General features: G+C 36.6%; 1 protein-coding gene across 11 annotated transcripts in view; it reads left to right on the top strand.

The window, feature by feature from the left end:
* The window catches only part of SLC4A10 (solute carrier family 4 member 10), a 343,332-nt gene that overhangs the window by 236,995 nt on the left and 85,316 nt on the right, over positions 1-21,021 (top strand). For all 11 annotated transcript variants that reach the window (XM_027559338.1, XM_027559409.1, XM_027559355.1 and 8 more), the window contains 4 exons: positions 1,247-1,347; positions 4,302-4,476; positions 5,047-5,180; positions 5,581-5,826. In XM_027559338.1, coding sequence (XP_027415139.1) covers positions 1,247-1,347; positions 4,302-4,476; positions 5,047-5,180; positions 5,581-5,826 — 656 coding nt within the window. The remainder of the gene's footprint in view (positions 1-1,246; positions 1,348-4,301; positions 4,477-5,046; positions 5,181-5,580; positions 5,827-21,021) is intronic.

Raw genomic sequence — 21,021 nt, 5'->3', positions numbered from 1 at the left:
CTATCACTGACAAAAGTGGGTGGAATAGATCTGAAGAGAAACAGCACTTACATAACCTCAGTATTTTGTCATTGGCTCAATTAAAAGCTTCCTTTTGCAGTAGTCTTTCTGATTGCTTTGTATCAGAAAGAAGCTTGAGTAGGAAGATATGAGCCAGAATCAGAGAGGGAAACATACTTTAAAAATAGCTAATGATAACAGTTAATGTTCATTGAACAGCTGAACTAGACCAGGCCTACACCACCATTAACACCTCCTTACCTCAACCTATCCTAATCCCAGTCTCCTCTCACCACTTCTTGTTTTAGATTTTTTCAGATCTCTATCTCAGAGTAGTAGTGAGAGTGTTAGTTGCTCAGTCATGTCCTATTCTTTGCGACCCCATGGATTGTAGCCCTCCAGGCTTCCCTATCCAAGGAATTCTCCAGGCAAGAATACTGGAGTGGGTAGCTATTTCCTTCTTCAGGGGATCTTCTGGACCCAAGGATTGACCCCAGGTCTCCTGCATTGCAGGCAAGTTCTTTACCCTCTCTGGGTAGGGAAGATCCCCTGGAGAAGGGAATGGCTACCCACTCCAGTTTTCTTGCCTGGAGAATTCCATGGACAGAGTAGCCTGGTGGGCTACAGTAGCCCATGGGATCACTCAGAGTCAGACATGACTGAGCGGCTAACACTGTCAGCTGTATCATCTCTATCTCTCCCTGACATTATAGGATTATTTTGTCTCCACTAACAGAATGCTTTTTCTTGCTAACTTTTGCATCTATAGCATCCCATAAAAATGAATAGCACACACTAGGCACTCAATAAATATTCGTTGAAAGAAAAAGTATCCCTCACCTCATTTCATTCTCTCAATGGAAAGTGAAAGTGAAGTCTCTCAGTCATGTCTAACTCTTTGCCCCCTCCTTGGACTGTAGCCCACCAGGCTCCTCTGTCCATGGGATTTTCCAGGCAAGAGTACTGGAGTGGGTTGCCATTTCCTTCTCCAGGGGATCTTCCCTAACCAGGAATCGAATCCGTGTCTCCCGCATTGGAGGCAGACCCTTTGCTGTCAGAGTTATCACCAGTAAAAGGAGGCGAGAACTGAGGCTTTAGGTAGCTAAATAACTTTCTAGAGGTTGTATAGCAAGTAAGTACAGAGCCTGGATTCTTAACTGCTCTGCATATTGCCTCAAGGGAAAAAAATTGTTTTTATTGTTTACAACTAGCACCTGAAATTAAAAAACAAAAACACTTCCCACAGGAGAAGAGGAAGATTCCTGCTGTACCAAATGGAACAGCAGCTCATGGGGAAGCTGAGCCCCATGGAGGACATAGTGGACCTGAACTCCAGCGAACTGGAAGGTTAGTGAAAAGCCCTTGTATGGGACTTCAAAGACCAGATGGTATATCACTTTTGTGTTGGGAATTACTGTTTTGAGGACTAATTTGTTTTTATACTTTGAATACCTACTCTTTGGGGGTAAATATGCTAATAAATTTGATATCTCATCATTAATGATTGTCATTATTATTAAACCAGAACACTGAATACACCATTCCATTTTATATACGTAGTCTTTCACATTGCTGTGCATAAAACACATTCACAGATTCTTAGAATAAATGAGAAAACTGTCAGTTGCCCCTTCCAAAAGAGCCTGTTGAAAACTTCAAGTTCAAAATGGAAACGAAAATAAATACCAAGAATTCAGTCTTACAGACCCTGTTTCATTACATGCAAGTGGGATGTATATAATAATATTTTTAATTTTTATGATAGTAATCTGAAAGAGCTATATGATTTATTTTTCTAATCACACATCTTTGAAGAGATGAAAGCTTCAATTTATTTCTTAAAATGATTTTTAAGTTTTTTTTTGGCAGCTTGTCTCTCTCCAAGAAATGTGTGAGCAGAAAATCAGAAACCTTTGGGTGGGTCTGTCTTCAGGGAATATGTGCACACAGCCTCCATTATAATCGAAGGCAATTGCAAAAACTTTGCAGGCTTGGTGCTCCCCTCTCCTCAGGGCCATCTCCTGTACCGCTCTCACTGTGTCCTCTAAGCTGACTTTCCAGTTCTTGACAACTCTGTGCATTTTAATTCTCCTCTATTCTTTCCCTTTTTCTATGTTTTGTCTCTAAGGAAATGTCTTCCTCAGTCTGGTACTTAATTTGAGATGATTCAGACAATTTTTTCCCTTTCCCTTTACTGGAAACCTTGTAACTCCTTCTGTTTACTTCCAAATTTTCAAATGCTGTCTTTTTATTTTTGGTGTTATTTTTTTCCCTCTCTCTCAGGTGTAACATGCCACATAGCTTAGATTTTTTTTTTCAAAGTTCACTTTTCCTTACTGCTTCCTAAATCCTCCCAGGTCACCAATATCCGGTATCTTCGCTTCTCCAGAGTTCTTCCACAGATTCTGTTGCTGACAGGACTTGAAGTATCCATTACTCATCTGCTCTCCTGGAGTTGCTGGTGCACATCTGGGCTGCTCTTGTACTGTTCTCTGCAATGACCTCCCACTTCTGGATTTAGATTTTTGCTGCTAAAAGCACGTTTATTACACTGTAATATAACAGCTATTTAGACTAATGTATGGCCTAATAAGTAATTAATTAGAAAACAGTAGTCTAATAGAAAGTGCTATCAAGCCTATAAATATTAACTACAAAGTGATCGTTCATAACCACTTCACATTCTTTTGGGGATTAGGTGGGATGTAAAAAATAAGTACATGAATAAATAGACTAGTAGGTTAAATCTGTTCTGAATTATGACTTTGAGAATTTAACACATCATTCAGAAATGATCCCCCAAATAAAAATTCTGCATGTATTTTACTAAACACAAGTAGGAGAACCTAAACTAAGATGATCTTTGTGTATGTGTGTGAATTTTCATAGGTTCTGTACAAACTTCTCTGAATTTTAAATGTCCCTTTTTTTTTCAATTGAAATTTCATCCTTTTCAACCTCTCCTAGTCCACATCCCTCTGGTGGATGTGGAAAACGTAATGATTTGATTACTCAAATAATAATAAGATAGCTATTAATATGTTATTATTGTGTCTATATCAGGGCAATTAAAAATAATAGAATTTCAGTTATTCTGAAGAGGTACGTTTTTCAAGGCAGATAGGAATTTGCTTCTCAAGAGAACAGTCATTTCTGAAGTGATTCTTAGATTGCCACATTATATTCCTATTAAGAAAACGAAGAACAAACCTTTAATATTTTTCCATAACCCTGGTGTATTTAGCATACTTGCAGTATGTTGAACATAACAGTTTTTTTTAACCTCCATGTAGGAACTTAATCATAGCCTTATTCATTTTAATATGACATCTCTATTCCATAGAGCACAAAGAGCTTTTAGTAGTCAAATGTTAAATCTGCATATTGTTAGTAAATGTTCAAAGAATGAGAATACCTGTTTAATGCTCTCATTCCTAATAGATTAAAAAATTTCATCCTCAGATTTTAGACATTTCACAATTTAATGCTTCTCCCACTCCCCTCCTCCTACCAAAACATCATCCTTTACATGTTTTTAATGTGTTTTTTGATACTTTTAGAATACACGCATTTACCCAAGTAAGGTCATTATTGTCTTGTTAATTATAGATATTTGAATATGTTTAGCAACAGTGGATCAAAAGTACATTTATCTAGGTTGCTTATTATAAGGCCCCTGTGTTAGTTTTCCAAAGATGAAAACAATAATGGAACTTACCTCTCTCTACTAAGCATTATTGTCGTCCATAAGGCCAGTTAAGTGCCTGTATAAAATATTATTTGGCAAGCGATTTTTTTGACAAAGTGGATAGTTGGAGCCATGGTTATATACACCTTTTCTCTCTAGGTTGATATTCACTATCGGGCTATATAAAAATCAGTTTACCTTCCCTCCTTCACTTTCTGCTACACTAAATGGAATGTAAACAATTCCAATATTGCCAATAACTGAGGATAAGAGGCCTGATTTTAGGACTAGGTTTTTGTAAAATGGAACAGAGATTAGAGTAATCCTTAAATCTCACTGTTTGAATTTTGATTATTGAACAGCTGAGAACCTAGTTTGAGAGAACCTAGGGTTTTTGAGGTTGTTGGCATGATTTTTCGCTAGGAATTGAAGTGCCTTAGTGGTACAAAGCTATTCCTGTAGATCATGATGTAGAACCTAGCAGGTTAATACGGGTCTCATCTCTGCTGATGGAAAACCTATGCTATGACCTGGCGACAAAGCAAATGAGTATTTTGACATATGTGTTTTTTATCTTTGTATGTCACTATTGTGTTTTCCCCCCCTGTCTTAGGCTTTTTGGGGGACTTATTTTAGATATCAAAAGAAAAGCTCCATACTTCTGGAGTGACTTCACAGATGCTCTCAGCCTGCAGTGTTTAGCGTCTTTTCTGTTTCTCTACTGCGCATGTATGTCTCCTGTCATCACATTTGGAGGACTGCTGGGAGAAGCAACTGAGGGTCGAATAGTACGTATTATTCTTTTCTCTGAACTTTGAATTTGAATCCGTGTTTAAGATTCATAGTTAGATGAGTGTGTGTTTCATTTTGAATTCCTTTATGAGGAGAGATTTGATGTATGGTCTAGCAGATAAACTTCATATGAATTTCCTGACTAGTGGAACTGGGAATCAGGGAGTGGACTACCTCAGAATAGATAATTCTTACGTTGCACAAGGTTCTGATCTCATCCCTGGCCCCCAGTCTTAGGCTAGCTTTAGATTGGTTCTTACCTCTTAAGAGGTCCATTTCCCACTTATATAGGCCATGCTTCTGCCAGACATTCGTTGTGAATACATGTAAACTTTCAGTAAGTGAAAGAAAGATAAGATAAGGAAGAGGGAGATAATGGATCCTTGCCTACTACCATTCATATTTTGACAGCCTGCCCCTTTTTTAATTCTCCCACCCCACCTCCTGCCCAAGGTTGCTGGTAGGTGCTTCAGAGAATAGACCCCATGTATTTTATATATTTTTTCTCCAGTTATAATGGTGGCCTGTACAGCTTAGACAATGGAATCATTTATATCTCCACACAGAGTGCAATCGAGTCTCTCTTTGGAGCATCCATGACTGGAATAGCCTATTCTCTTTTTGGTGGACAGCCTCTTACCATACTAGGCAGTACAGGACCAGTTTTGGTGTTTGAAAAGATTTTGTTTAAATTTTGCAAGTAAGTATTATATACTTTTTGCCCTTAGTCCCTGTCTGTCCCTCTACTGTGTTTATGCTTCTCTCAACATCACATTTGGAAATCTGCTGGCAGAGGTGAAAGTTGCTGATTTGATTCAGTTTGCCATTTTTGTCTCTCCATGGAAATAAAGAAACAGTAAAATATTTATGTATTTTTTATGTAATATTTATAAAAAATTATATTCAGTTCTAAGCACTGAGAAACCTCTTTGAGTTTTATACCCTTAGGTGTTCCCTGTAGACAAAGTTTTGAGTTTAGATACTCAAGGGATGTGAAGCTTATTTATTTTCACTTCCTGAGTTAGACTTATTTCCATCTACTAAAAATGGTGACAAGCTGTTCAGTGACCTTCTTTCCCCTGTTCTTTCCCTCCTCCTAGAGAATATGGGCTATCATACCTGTCTTTAAGAGCTAGTATTGGACTTTGGACTGCAACCCTGTGTATCATACTTGTGGCCACTGATGCAAGCTCCCTTGTCTGCTATATCACCCGGTTTACTGAAGAAGCTTTTGCTTCTCTTATTTGCATCATTTTCATTTATGAGGCCCTAGAGAAGTTGTTTGAACTCAGCGAAGCATATCCAATCAACATGCATAATGATTTGGAACTGCTGACACAGTACTCGTAAGTACCATTTCCCCTGTTGGCTGTGGGGCTTTTCTTTATACAAATATTACTATTGTTATAAGAAACATGAGAAACTTAGTCAGCAGATCAACTTCCTTGAATTGATTCATGACCTAAATCTTGGTCTCTCAGTGCTGTACAGGATTTCATCTAATCAGCTACTCATCTGATACATGAGTTTTCTTTATAACATCAACTCCAATAATATCTTTTTGAAGTTCTATTTGTCAAGCTTTCTCTGTTAAGCAGATAATGAACCATGATCAATTTTGCTATACAGAGATTGCTTTATTGCAAAATATTTTTGATTTTGGTCTTTCTTACGACCTTTTCCATTTAATACAATCTGAAGAACCATAGTAGTAAAAAGCTAAGATTCCAGATTTAAAGCAGTGAGGTAAAAGATACTCATTGGGTCTAAATTGCATTAGCTTGGTGTTTGAAAATATGATAAACTCTTAAATAAAATAGCACTGAATTGAAATGTAATTTTGCTCTTGGAACCTATGACTTTTATGATGAAAGTACCCTAATATGGTTGCTGAGGGTGATGTTACAGTTTAGGATTAAAGATGGAATTTCTCTAAGGCCATATTAACAGAGTATATGTGAACATTATATTATTCTTCTTTGATTTAATTTTAGGATTTTTTGTTGTTATTATATATATATATTTTAAACAGCAAATATTTAAAGCAATACGTTCTTTACCAGGCAGTTATAATCTCTATATCAGCTACCAATACTTTTCTTATAAACTGCTCAGATATGCCCTCAAAATCTTCCTTTGAAGATTTTTCATCTTTGTTTATTATTAGAAGTTGATATTGTTAATATTAGGCCAAAATAGTGCAATGTTATAATCTTGTTAAGAATGATATAATGATACAGAGTTGAAAACAAGATGAATTAGTATTTTGATGTTTTCTTGGTCATTGCAGATATCTTTAACAGTGCATCTCTGTTTTAGGACCAAAAAAAATCAGTGGAATATAAAATAACTTCCCCAATAAAAGTAAATGGTGAGGATGTTGTGAACAAGATTCAAAAGTAGATGAAGGAGGTGTCAGGGACATTCAGAAAGCAGGCAGATGGGGAGAGCAGTTTGATCACAATGAGAGATAACATTGATACATGCCTTTTCATTTTTGTTTAGTTGAAAAGAGAGCAGTGTCACCTAATTTGGGTATCTTTGCTGGATATAAAATTACCTCTGTTTGGGATTTCAAACCTACTACATGCCCTAAGCTGGGTAAATCATGAATAGTCTGTTCTCAATGAGTTTCCAGTTTAGTAGGAAATATAGACCAACAGACAACCAAATAAGTACTGTGTTAAAGGATTGGTTCAGAATGCTATGGTACCATGTCAGAACACCTAACCCAGATCTCAGATTCAAAGACTTCCTGGAGGAAGTGACAGAAAACTAGAAAATTAGTAGTAATTAAAAAGGTACTGAAAAGTAGAGCTGGAGAGCAGTTTAGGTGGAGGGAAGGACACAAGCCTGGATATAGAAATTTATTAAGGCTTTGAAATATTTTTCCAAAGTTATATAGATAGTGGTAAAACAAGAAATTAGACTCAGGCTTTATGATCCTGATGTAGTTTTCAATAAATTAGTGAAGCTCTCCAAAATAAACAATATGGAACAAATAAACAGATAAAATCAGAGCTATTCTGTTTGAAGTAGGGGGAAGGCACCAGTTGTCCACACTTTGATTCATTCCCTGGGTTCTCAGTGGCAGATTCTAAAGTATTTTAGATCAAGGAACACAATTTAAAATCCCCTGGTCTAGAAAGGAAAAAAAAACAGACAAGCAAGGACTGAACTCTGAATAATGGTCACAGCTTGAGGGAAGAAGAATGAAAAAATGCAACCAATAGATAAAAAACAAGAAAGAGTCATCAGAAAGGCAGAAAACCATGAGTAATTTCAGACTATAGAAGGCAAGGGTCAAGACTGTATCAAGAAATTTTTAGAGAAGACAGTGCTATAGAGATCAAACAGAATAAGGAAAAGAGATCATTGTTAGTTTTAAGGAAAGCTATTCGGTGAGGAGGGGAGCAGGACTACAAGCCTGTTGGCAAAAAATTCAGAAGGGAGGAGGTGGTAAAGAAATGGAAAAAGCATTGCATAGGCCATTTTGGTGTCAAAAAATGAAAAAAGTGCCTCTGGAGAAGGCAATGAGATCATGAGAATGGTAACTTGTGATAGAAAAAGAGCTACATGTGTTTGAAAATGAGAATAGAGAGATGAAGGAGAGAGATTAAAGATCATGCAGAGAGCGCAGATAAACATGGATTGTAGCCTCGCAGAAGTCAAAATGTGATGAGATCAAGTTGAATTGTGGGTTAAGACAAATGATCAAAGGATATTTTGAACATAAAAATAGCTGTATTTGTCCATGATCCCTTCCTATCATGGCAATCAAGAGAAGAGTGGCACAGGTCCTCTCCTTTCCATCTCCATGTTTTAAAGAAAGATTCCCACAAGTTTAAGTTACAGTTATGGTTTGTCACAGTGTGCTTGTCTGAAAGCTAACAGTTTGAAGACTGAGCAGGAATGGTGTGCTAATCACTGTGTTCCGTTGCCCAATTGTCCTCCCCAACCCAAGTTAGGAGGTAGAAGTGATGGAAAGACTGGTTCATCCTGATAGTGAGGTTTTAGTGGTGCTTGACCCTGAAACGGGTAAAAGAAAAACACGTAGAATAAAAGTCTCCCTGAGAAATGTGGTGCTGACCACATACCCTTACTGCATTGTCTTCAGCTTTCATACCGTGATTCCCTAATTTCTAGAACCACTCACACTGTATACATGAATTTGCTTAGGTACTGCCATTCCTTACTCTTTGGAGTAGTAAAACAAATCTTTTTTTCTATGCATATAATGCTTGTATTTATCATTGCACTTTCAGTCATGTGCATTAAATGAAAGTTATTGCTGACTATAGTGGCTACTCTAATGTATTATATAACCTCACACTTCTGCACAAAACATTTACTATTTCACGAACTCCCACATGACACTTTGGTGACTGTCTTGTTCTTGTTGCTGGGAACTTTTCACACTAATCAATCTGTAAGCATCATTATCTTTCCTTTTCTCCTTTGCTTTTCACTTCTCTTCTTTTCACAGCTATTTGTAAGGCCTCCTCAGACAGCCATTTTGCTTTTCTGCATTTCTTTTTCTTGGGGATGGTCTTGATCCCTTGGGGATGGTCACAAACCTCCGTCCATAGTTCATCAGGCACTCTATCTATCAGATCTAGTCCCTTAAAGCTATTTCTCACTTCTACTATATAATCATAAGGGATTTGATTTAGGTCATACCTGAATGGTCTAGTGGTTTTCCCTACTTTCTTCAATTTAAGTCTGAATTTGACAATAAGGAGTTCATGATGTACTGTCAACTCCTGGTCTTGTTTTTGCTGACTGTATAGAGCTTCTCCACCTTTGGCTGCAAAGAATATAATCAATCTGATTTCGGTGTTGATCATTTGGTAATGTCCATATGTAGAGTCTTCTCTTGTGTAGCAAGAATAGCAAGGAGAGATAAGAAAGCCTTCCTCAGTGATCAGTACAAAGAAATAGAGAAAAACAATAGAATGGGAAAGACTAGAGATCTCTTCAAGAAAATTAGAGATGCCAAGGGAACATTTCATGTGAAGATGGACATAATAAAGGACAGAAATGGTATGGACCTAACAGAAGCAGAAGATATTAAGAAGAGGTGGCAAGAATACACAGAAGAACTATACAAAAAAGATCTTCACAACCCAGATGAACACCATGGTGTGAAAACTCACCTAGAGCCAGACATCCTGGAATGTGAAATCAAGTGGGCCTTAGGAAGCATCACTATGAACAAAGCTAGTGGAGGTGATGGAATTCCAGTTGAGCTATTTCAAATCTTAAAAGATGATGCTGTGAAAGTGCTGCACTCAATATGGCAGCAAATTTGGAAAACTCAGCAGTGGCCACAGCACTGGAAAAGGTCAGTTTTCGTTCCAGTCCCCAGAAAAGCAATGCCAAAGAACGCTCAAACTACTGCACAATTGCACTCATCTTACACGCTAGCAAAGTAATGCTTGAAATTGTCCAAGCCAGTCTTCAACAATATGTGAACTGTGAACTTCCAGATGTTAAAGCTGGTTTTAGAAAAGGCAGAGGAACCAGAGATCAAATTGCCAACATCTGTTGGATCATTGAAAAAATAAGAGAGTTCCAGAAAAACATCTATTTCTGCGTTACTGACTATGCTAAAGCCTTTGACTGTGTGAATCACCACAAACTGTGGGAAATTCTGAAAGAGATGGAAATACCAGACCACCTGATCTGCCTCTTGAGAAACCTGTTTGCAGGTCAGGAAGCAACAGTTAGAACTGGACATGAAACAACAGACTGGTTCCAAATAGGAAAAGGAGTATGTTAAGGCTGTATATTGTTACCCTGCTTATTTAACTTATTTGCAGAGAACATCATGAGAAATGCTAGGCTAGATGAAGCACAAGCTAGAATCAAGATTGCCAGGAGAAGTATCAATAACCTCAGATATGCAGATGACACCACCCTTATGGCAGAAAGTGAAGAAGAACTAAAGAGCCTTGATGAAAGTGAAAGAGGAGAGTGAAAAAGTAAGCTTAAAACTCAACATTGAGAAAACTAAGATCATGGCATCTGGTCCCATCACTTCATGGCAAATAGAAGGGGAAACAGTGGAAACAGTGGCAGACATTATTTTGGGGGGCTCCAAAATCACTGCAGATGGTGACTGCGGCTATGAAATTAAAAGACACTTGCTCCTTGGAAGAAGAGTTATGACCAACCTAAACAGCATATTAAAAAGCAGAGACATTACTTTGCCATCAAAGGTCCATGTAGTCAAAGCTATGATTTTTCTAGTAGTCATGTATGGATGTGAGAGTTGGACCATACAGAAAGCTGAGCATCGAAGAATTGATGCTTTTGAACTGTGGTATTGGACAAGACTCTTGAGAGTCCCTTGGACTGCAAGGAGATCCAACCACTCCATCCTAAAGGAAATCAGTCCTGATTATTCATTGGAAGGACTGATGCTGAAGCTGAAACTCCAATCCTGTGGCCGCCTGAGGCGAAAAACTGACTCATTTGAAAAGACTCTGATGCTGGGAAAGATTGAAGGCAGGAGGAGAAGAGGACCACAGTTATGAGGTGGTTGGATGGCATCACTGACTCAATAGACATGAGTTTGAGCAAGCTCCGGGAGTCGGTGATGGACAGGGAGGCCTGGCGTGCTGCACTCCATGGGGTCACAAAGAGTTGGGCACGACTGAGTGATTGAAGTGTGTAGGCATCGTTATACTCATGCTCACCTAAGGTTTTGTACTGATATTACTGGCCTCATGCTTTCACAGTTTTTATGAGAAAAATTATTAGAAAGTGTCATAGCTAGGATGCAGAATATCTGAGATTGCACTCTTTGTAAGCTTGATATGCTTGTGCTGCCACATATTTTAAGTGTGAGATATTGAAAAAGAGGTTTTATATTTAGCAACCTACATTTCAGATATTGTTTATACTTGGGCCTCCTATATTCAGATATCTTTAAATTCATAGTTATACCAACCAAATAACAAAATGTCTTTAATTTTTTAAAAAGAGTTTCTTAGCTCCTCTGTCATCCTAACCTTATAATGTGGTAATATATAACCCTATCTTTGAAGCAATAAGCTTTCCTCTTTTGCTAAGAACAAGTGTCAAGATAATTTAGTTTCAAGAATATACCAATTACCCCAGATGATCAAGGTGAATATTTTGTTATCAATAAGTAATCATTTTGTGGAAATAACTTTCTCTAGGTTGTTGTGATTTTAACAAATGACAAAATAGAATAAATCATTCTGCTTATGTAAGATGAAATATTTCTTCAATATAGTAGTAAGCTAAAGCTCTCACGATAGCTAGCTAAAGAAAGACTAGAGACGTATTCATCTTTGCAGTTGGTTGGGTCAACACAAAGAAGAGGATCTATTATTCTAGTATCCAATATATTAGCAGACTAATATTTTATGTGTTTGTGTGATGCATGTGTAACTCCAATAGATTAACCTCCCTAATTTAGGTCCACGACTAGTTAGCACATCTTTGTACCCACCGTGTTTAGCACATATAGCACTTAGCACATATAGAATGAACATGTTTGTTTACATTTTTAAATTTTTTGAAAATGTATCTTATAACCAATTAACACATTTAGCATAGAATTTAGAGTTTTTTTCCCCCTTAAAAAAGCTGATATTAAGAAACTGAATTATATGACATTTCAGAATCAAATAAATATGATAGCAGGTACTCAGTAAATGAATCAGTCAGTTCAGTTCAGTCACTCAGTCATGTCTGATTGTTTGTGACCCCACGAACCGCAGCACGCCAGGCCTCCCTGTCCAGCACCAATTCCCGGAGTTTACCCAAACTCATGTCCATTGAGTCGGTGATGCCATCCAGCCATCTCATCCTCTGTGGTCCCCTTCTCCTCCTGCCTTCAATCTTTCCCAGCATCAGGGTCTCCTTTACGATGGACTGGTTGGATTTCCTTGCAGTCCAAGGGACTCTCAAGAGTCTTCTCCAACACCACAGTTCAAAAGCATCAGTTCTTCTGTGCTCAGCTTTCTGAGTAGTATAGTCCAACTCTCACATCCATACATGACTCCTGGAAAAACCATAGCCTTGACTAGACGGACCTTTGTTGACAAAGTAATGTCTCTGCTTTTTAATATGCTGTCTAGGTTGGTCATCTTTTAATTTATATTCAACAGCTAAACTTCTGATAGCCCATCTAATTCTTGATTCTTAATCTAAACACTTGCTGTCCTTGGTTTCCTGTCTTGCTTTTGAACAAAATTCTTATCTTGATGATAAGTATACATTTAATATTTACTTGTGTTATCCTCACTGTTCCCAATGGATTATGAGTCTTTTGTGTATGAGACTGTCCTTTTAACTTTTTGCCTCCAGAAAGCCAGGGAAGTTGGTAGAAATCAGTAAGACTTTCTCAAATGTTTTTCAACAATGTTACTTCTCAGATTCACCTTTAGCTATTATTTTTCTTCTCTGTAACTACAGATATACAGAGCTTCAATAGAATTATTTTTATACTTTCTTATCAAGTAGCTATGAAAGGGCAGAAATTTAAATGAGCATCCCATATTAGAGTGAGAGCACTAAGCAGTAATTGATGGTTTCTTCTTTAAGATGCATTGAATGGCCAAAAGCCATGTGACTACATATCAAATACAGAGTATTTCACTTTGTGGAGATGTGATGACCATTATGAGAGAGTTCACAGGCTTTGAAGTTCTGACCCCATTTCTCTTCCTGAATTGACCTACATTTAAGGATATAATCTGAAATATTTAAAGTGGAATGTTACGGTGTTTTTAAAAAAATTTTTTACTGGTATATAGTTAAGTTACAGGGTTGTGTTAGTTTCAAGTGTACAGCAAAGTGAATCTGTTATACATATACACATATCCACGTTTTTAAATTCTTTTCCCATAGAGGCCATTACAGAATATTGAGTAGAGTTCCCTGTGCTATACAGTAGGTTCTTATTGATGATATATTTATATATAGTACTGTGTGTATGTGTGTGTCAATCCTAATGTTTCAATTTATCCCCCTCCCCCCCACTTACCCTCTGGGAACCATAAGTTTGTTTTCTACATCTGTAACTCTATTCCTGTTTTGTAAATAAGTTCATTTATAGCCTTTTTAAAGAGATTCCATGTATAAGTGATATCAAATGATATTTGTCTTTCTCTGTGTGACTGACTTCACTCAGTATGACAATAACTGGGTCCATCCATGTTGCTGCAAATGGCATTATTTCCCTCCTTTCTATGCCTGAGTAATATTCCATTGTATATATGTACCACATCTTTATCCATTCCTTTGTTGATGGACTTTTAGGTATATATCCATATCCTGGATATATATAATGATGTATTTAATTTACGTTAAAACTCAGCCCAGACCCTGAGGTAGCATGTGTATGTATGTGTCAGATTAAGTTACAACCATGTACAGGTAATATTTTGATCAGGAGTTTAAACTCCAGAAGTGGTTAGCTAATATTAAAACTGAAAGTCTAAACTCCAGGAAAGGTTACTATAAACCCACCTGGTATCCACATCTCAATCAATACTAAGACTTTGCTGAATGACAGAAATGGATGTTCACTGGTGAAAGTACTAGCTTGTTAATCAGTGTACTGAACTATACTGGTAACATTAAAGGTAATCACTTTGAATTAAACAAAAATGAAAACACAGCTATAAAAAGTTGTGGGATGTCATAAAAGCAGTGCTTACAAGGAAATTTTGGCCCATGAACAGAGGAACCTGTTAGGCTACAGTCCATGGGGTTGCAAAGAGTTGGACACGACTGAACGACTTCACTTTCGGTTTCACTTTCACATGGAAATTTATAGCAATAAATTCATGTTTTTTAGAAAAGAATATCTAAAATCAATGATCTGAGCTTCAACATTAGGAAACTAGAAAAAGAAGGAAAATTAATGATAGAGTAAGCAAAAGAAAAGAAATGATAAAAAAATTAAAGAAATTAATGAACTCAAAAACAGGGAATCAATAGAGAAAATTAATGATCTAAAATTTGTTTTTGAGAAGATCAATAAAATTGATAGCCTCTAGCCACACTAATTAAGAGAAAAAAAGAAAGGATACAAATTGCTAATATCAGAAATGAAAGAGGGAACATCACTAAAGGTCCCGTGGATAATAAAACAGTACCATGAACAAATTTGCTACCATAGATGAAATGGACCGATCCTTGAAAGACACAATATGCTAAAATTCACACAAGAATAAATAGATAATAGATAAAATCTGAATAGGCCTATATCTACTAAAAAAATTGGATCAATAATTAATAAGCTTACAAAAAAGAGAGCACAGATCCAGATGAGTTCATTGTTGAGTTATACCAAACATTTAAGGATGAAATTATACTAATTCTCTAGAGGCAAAGAAAATACTCCCTGACTTGTTCTATAAGGCTAGTCTTAGACTAATACCAAAACCAGACAAATACATTATTTTTTAAAAAAGAAATTATAGGCCAATTTCTCTCATGAGCATAGATACAAAAAATTCTTAACAAAATTTTAGCAAATCAAATCCAATGATGTATTTAAAAATTATACATGACAACCAAGTGGAATTTATCTCAGATGTGCAATCCTGGTTCAACATCTAAAATCAAGTAATGTAAGGCATCCCATCAAGAGACTATGGATGAAAAAAATCACATGATCATACCAATAAATACAGTAAAAGCATTTGACAGAATCCAACACCCATTCGTGATAAAATTCTCAGTAAACTGGGAATAGAGGTGAACTTCCTCAAAATGTTAAAGAATATCTATGGAAAACACAGCTAATGTCATATTTAATGGTAAGAAACTAGAAGTTTTCCCATTAAGATCAGAAATGAGTCAAGGATATTGAGTTGTATGAGCTGTTTATATAGTTTGGATATTAACCCTTTGTGAGTCATATAATTTGCAAATATCTTTCCCAGTCAGTAGGTTGCCTTTTGTTTTGTAGGTCAATTTGGTTTTATAGCCCATGAACTTTTTTCTATGATGTATTAAAATAAAAATAGTAAAAGTTCATTTTTATTATAATTTTTAAAGGCAATAACTGTGATATATTCCTATATATTCCCCCTACTTAGCATAACACTGTACAAAATAATTTTAAACTGTTAAATCATTGAATCAACAAACAAGACACATGCTATTTGCCAGACACTTGGGTGTAAAAGTAGCAACATAGGTGAGTCTCTGCAGCAGTGTAGCATATTATCTACCGAAAGACATAAACATTAAATATCACACAAATAATTACTAATTATACTTGACATAAGTGCTATCACATAAAGGTACAAGATGCCATGAGAGTGAGAAATACTTCCAAAGTTATTTGTGTTTGGGGGCCAAGGAGAAACTAGCTATATGAATGGAGATAAAATTCAGATGAGAAAAAGTTTAAGAAGAATTTCATGGATAAAGTATGTTTTTAGTTTTAGCTAGTAGTGATGGTGTTTTGCAGAGTTATTTTACATATTTTGAAAAGCTGTTTCCTGCATAATATGATATAGCTATAAGTTTAAATAATTTATTAGAGACAGAGAAGTGTTAAGTACTTGCAGACTCTCTTCTAAGAATAAAATCTGAAACATGGAAATAGATGTACTCAAAAGAGACTATTATTTACATAGTTATCTTAATGGAAAACAGATTAAAGGTTTAGTAATAGAAGAATGAGTGAACTATATCACAACCATTAAAAATTGTGGTTATGAAGAGTAATGAGCAAATATTAATACAAAGTACTTACATTATAGTTCTATATCAAAGAGATTAGAAACATATGCTCATAAATATGTTGAAAATATAAATAAGAAGGATTACTTAAGAAATATACCAAAAAATTAGTTACTGGTGGGTTCTGAGAGATTTCTTTTTCATTTTTTATTTTATAAATATTCTATAATGTGGCTTTAGTTTTTTTGAAATTTATAATACTTTTTGAAAAAGAAAAATGAATAGGCCTACAAACAGGTTTGACTTCTACAGATACATCATAATTCTCTGATTTTTGTATTAATACCTAACTTATACAGCACTCTTAAGGCGATTTAATAAATAAAGAGACTTTAAAAAAAAAGAAAGAACCACAAACATTACTGTTCAGTGCACACAGGATGGTACTAATAATTTACAAAGGCAAAGCAGAGCATCTGCAACTCAGGGACTAAAACTGGTAATAATGTTGAAGGGAGTTCTTAATTTTCTTCTAGAAAATTGTGTTTTCTAGAAGGCACCCGTAGGCCCTTCTTGTGTAAGGAAGACTGATCACCTTCATTAGCCTTGTAATGAAAGCAGGGATTTCTGGATGAAGGCATTTAATTATAATGTTTATCTAATCATTCCATAGCCATTTATATATATATATAGTTATGGTGGTTTAGAGCACATACTTTTCTTTGGGTAGTAAAGGATAGTAGGGGTTGTGTTTGGTGAAGAATATGTTTTAAGCTAAACAGTCCAACACAATGATGGTATTTTATGCTGGCGTTTTTAAAAAAATGTAGGAAAAGTGCCAATACTGCCCATTCTTTTGCCTTTGGATTATTGAACTTTCTAATCTATGAGCTGGTGGTAGAGCAATTGTAATAACCACCACCACAATGATGATATCTAACACCTAATTAGTATTTCCTTATGCCAGACCCTGTTCTAGATGCTTTTACCTATATTAACTCATTTTACCCTCATAATAACTCTATGAAGTAGATTGATATCACTATTCCAACTTTAAGAAAACTAAAACATAGAGAGATTAAGTAATTTGTCTAAGGTCATGCAGTTAAGTGCTTGGATTTGAATGATATAGGAACTCTGACTGAAGAATCCAAAGTCTAGTGTCATAGACACCACGCTCTCTTATGTACCTAAAGAATTTTTTTTTTTCATTAATATTTCCATCTTAAGCACAGAGGCACTAAATTTTATTTTAGTACCTAATAATATGTACTTAACAGAAGGTATCATTCTAAACTCATATTCTGTCTCCTCACATTGCTTTCTCTAGTTCTTTTTTGTTTTCTTTTTTGTAGGTTTGGATAAAAAATTATTTGGACTAAGTTCATCAATATAGGTGAAAAAAAAGAAAGTGGGATTTTTTTTTCTCTCATTTTATCTTATTTATTTAGAATATCTGCTTTTGACATTTTAAAAACATAAAATCTAAGCCAAATCTCTCTTTAAGCCCTCAAGGGTTGGTACAGAGATCTTTATCAAATTTCCTATATAAATGTGAAGCCTCTGAGAAGTATCTGCAGAGATTTCAAATATTAGAGGTGTGGACTCAGGAAAGATCAATGATGATTTACTTGGTATCTGTGATGTATAAATCTTTTAGGTTAAAAAATATACCTTTTCTCCTTGGATTTGATTTCTGGAAGAGGAATGTTATTAAGCAGAAAAAGTCCTGCAAGGAGGCATAGGTGACTAACATTAACTTATAGAGCTGACTCCCTCCCAAAAATATCTCCCCTATGAGCTTGACATTTGTATCCCAAATTTCTTAATACTTTTGTTACCAAGTCCACATTCACTCTGCTCGCTGTACAATAGGCCACTGAATCCGAGAGAGGAGGTGTTGAGGCAAGGAAGAGACTTTAATTGGGGAGCCAGTAGACCGAGAAAATGGCAGGCTAGCACCTCAAAATAACCATCTTATTGGGACCTGGATGCCAGGTTCTTTTATAGATTAGAGGAAAAGAAGCGATGAGGAACTAAAGTCAAATAGCAGAATAGAGAGGGAGATGCAGTGGGGAAGTAAAGTGGAAGGGTCTTCAGTCTTACAAAATATCTCCCAAGGAATGGAGAGCCTTCAGCAAAGTGAAAGTAAAAGTCACTCAGTTGTGTCCGACTCTTTGCAACCCCATGGAATTCTCCAGGCCAGAGCACTGGAGTGGGTAGCCTTTCCCTTCTCCAGGGAATCTTCCCAACCCAGGATTGAACCCAGATTTCCTGCATTACAGGTGGATTCTTTACCAGTTGAGCCACAGGGAAAGCCCAGAAAAGGTGTGTTAATCTCTTCTATTCACAGGTGTGCAAGACAAACTATCTCTCCATGAACTGAACAAAGGCACTTTAGTTTACAGTCAAGCAGAGAGACAGGGTCCTCCAGGCATAGCCTTGGAGTATGATTATAATGATAAAAGCAAGTCAAAGAATCAGTTTTCAACAAGGAGTCAGAGTTCACTTTCCCCCTGCAACACTTTCAGAAAGTCACTCTAGTAATGCAAATGCACTCCCAGGAATAGAGTAACACTTTAAGCCATTGTCCTCACTAACACAGTACCAGCACATTGAAAAACAAGAGACCATGGCCCAAAGAGAGTGGTGCACACAGCAAGCAAAGTGAATGAAGTGATACCAGCCTGGTGGCCAGATTTACATGAGGCTGTGAGGAAATAGGAATCTGGAAGTTGGACAAGGGAGGTGATAGTGGTGTAGTTGTCATGATATGAAGGCTGGGCTGCATGGTGTTTTGGGGGGAATAACTTAAAGGAGCTGCTGCTGTTCAGTCACTCAGTCATGTCCAACTCTTCTCGACTCTATGGCTACAGCCCACTAGGCTCCTCTGTCCATGGAATTCTCCAGGCAAGAATACAGGAGTTGGTTGCCATACCCTTCTCCAAGGGATCTTCCTGACCCAGGGATCCAACCTGGGTTTCCTCCGTGCAGACGGATTCTTTACAGTCTGAGCTTCCAGGGAAGCCTATATATACATATACCTATGCAGGTATTTAAAATAATTATTTTTATCTCTGTAGCAGTTTAAATACTTTCTGTGAGCCGAAGAATTGATGCTTTTGAACTGTGGTGTTGGAGAAGACTCTTGAGAGTCCTTTGGACTGCAAGGAGATCCAACCAGTCCATCCTAAAGGAGATCAGTCCTGGGTGTTCATTGGAAGGACTGATGTTGAAGCTGAAACTCCAATACTTCGGCCACCTCACGCGAAGAGTTGACTCATTGGAAAAGACCTTGATGCTGGGAAAGATTGAGGGCAGGAGGAGAAGGGGACGACAGAAGATGAGATAGTTGGATGGCATCACCAACTCAGTGGACATGGGTTTGGGTGGACTCCAGGAGTTCGTGATGGACAGGGAGGCCTGGTGTGCTGCTGATGGGGTCACAAAGAGTTAGACACGACTGAGTGGCTGAACTGAACTGAACTGAACTGGTTCTAATAAGATGTCTTTAGGGAGCATACACCAGTTTCAAAACCAGGCACATGTTCACATGGCTCTGAGTTCGAGATCCCTGACCAAAGGATTGGACACCATCTGTCAGGATTGGACACCATCTGTCAGGAGGACCTTGACATTTTTTAGCTGGCAGGTCGAGTGGCTTTCCAAGGTGCTTGCTGTTTCCTCACTCGCACAAACTTAGTTAGCTGGGATTCCCCATTGGAAAGTGAAGGTAGGTAGAATTTTGTCCTTCCCCTCACTGCCTTTGGTATTACTTTATTCTCAACACCATCCCCAGAGATTTAAAAGCATCAAGAATATAAAAAATATCTCTTCTTCACAAGGTTGGAGGCCCCAGAACTGACCTTGAAAAGATTTATTTTTACCTTTATTAAAAAAATGAGAATTTAGGCAGAAAAATATAGTAGATACCTGTTCTTAACATTTTTGAGGGCAATATTTGTTACATTAAGAGTGTAAGAATAAGATGGTTGATACATATTTGTTTTATAATTATAATTTAGAACATAGTTATAAATACTATAGTTTATGGATTAAATATGTACCCTGTTATCTCCTAATCTACTCTGGAATAATAAAATATGTATCATTAGGGACAATATTCATAGTTCTAGAATATTCCTAGCCATTTGGTTCCTTTGCAGAATAAAGTTAAACTAGAAATAAGACAATGTTAAGTAAAAAAGCTTCCTTTGCCCACCTCACCTTACATGGGCTCCATTTTGGGGGGTATATACCATAATGATTTAATGATATATATTGTGAAATGATCATCACAGTAAATTTAATAATAACATCCATCACCACACATAGTGAATATTTTTTGTGAGAAATTTTAATATCTGTCCCCTTAGCAACTTTCAAATATGCAATACAGCATTGTTAACAATATCTGCATGCTGTATATTACATTCCCAGAATTCATCTTCTAACTAGAAATTTGTACCTTTTGATCACCTTCACTATTTCACCTTTATCTGTGATGAATATATGACTAGTTATAGAGTTCTGGATTGCCAAGGGTTTTCTTTTAACCCATTAATTACCTTATTCCATTGATTTCAAGTTTAGGTCAGTTCTATTTTTAGTTTTTTGAGAAATCTCTATATTGTTTTCATAGTGACTGTACCAGTTCACATCCTTGTCAACAGAGCATGAGGATTCCCTTTCTCTTCCTTCTCGCTGATGCTTGTTATTTGTTGTGATTTTGAGAAGAGTCATTCTGACAGATGTGAGGTAATATCTCACTGTGGTTTTTATTTGCTTTCCTCTGATGATTGGTGATATTGAGCATCTTTTCATGTGCCTATTGGTCATCACTATATCTTCTTTGGAAAAAT

Source organism: Bos indicus x Bos taurus, chromosome 2, assembly GCF_003369695.1.
Source record: "Bos indicus x Bos taurus breed Angus x Brahman F1 hybrid chromosome 2, Bos_hybrid_MaternalHap_v2.0, whole genome shotgun sequence".
Taxonomy (NCBI): Eukaryota; Metazoa; Chordata; class Mammalia; order Artiodactyla; family Bovidae; genus Bos; species Bos indicus x Bos taurus.
Note: the sequence above shows the minus strand (reverse complement) of the source record. Positions and strands in the feature narration are given on the sequence as shown.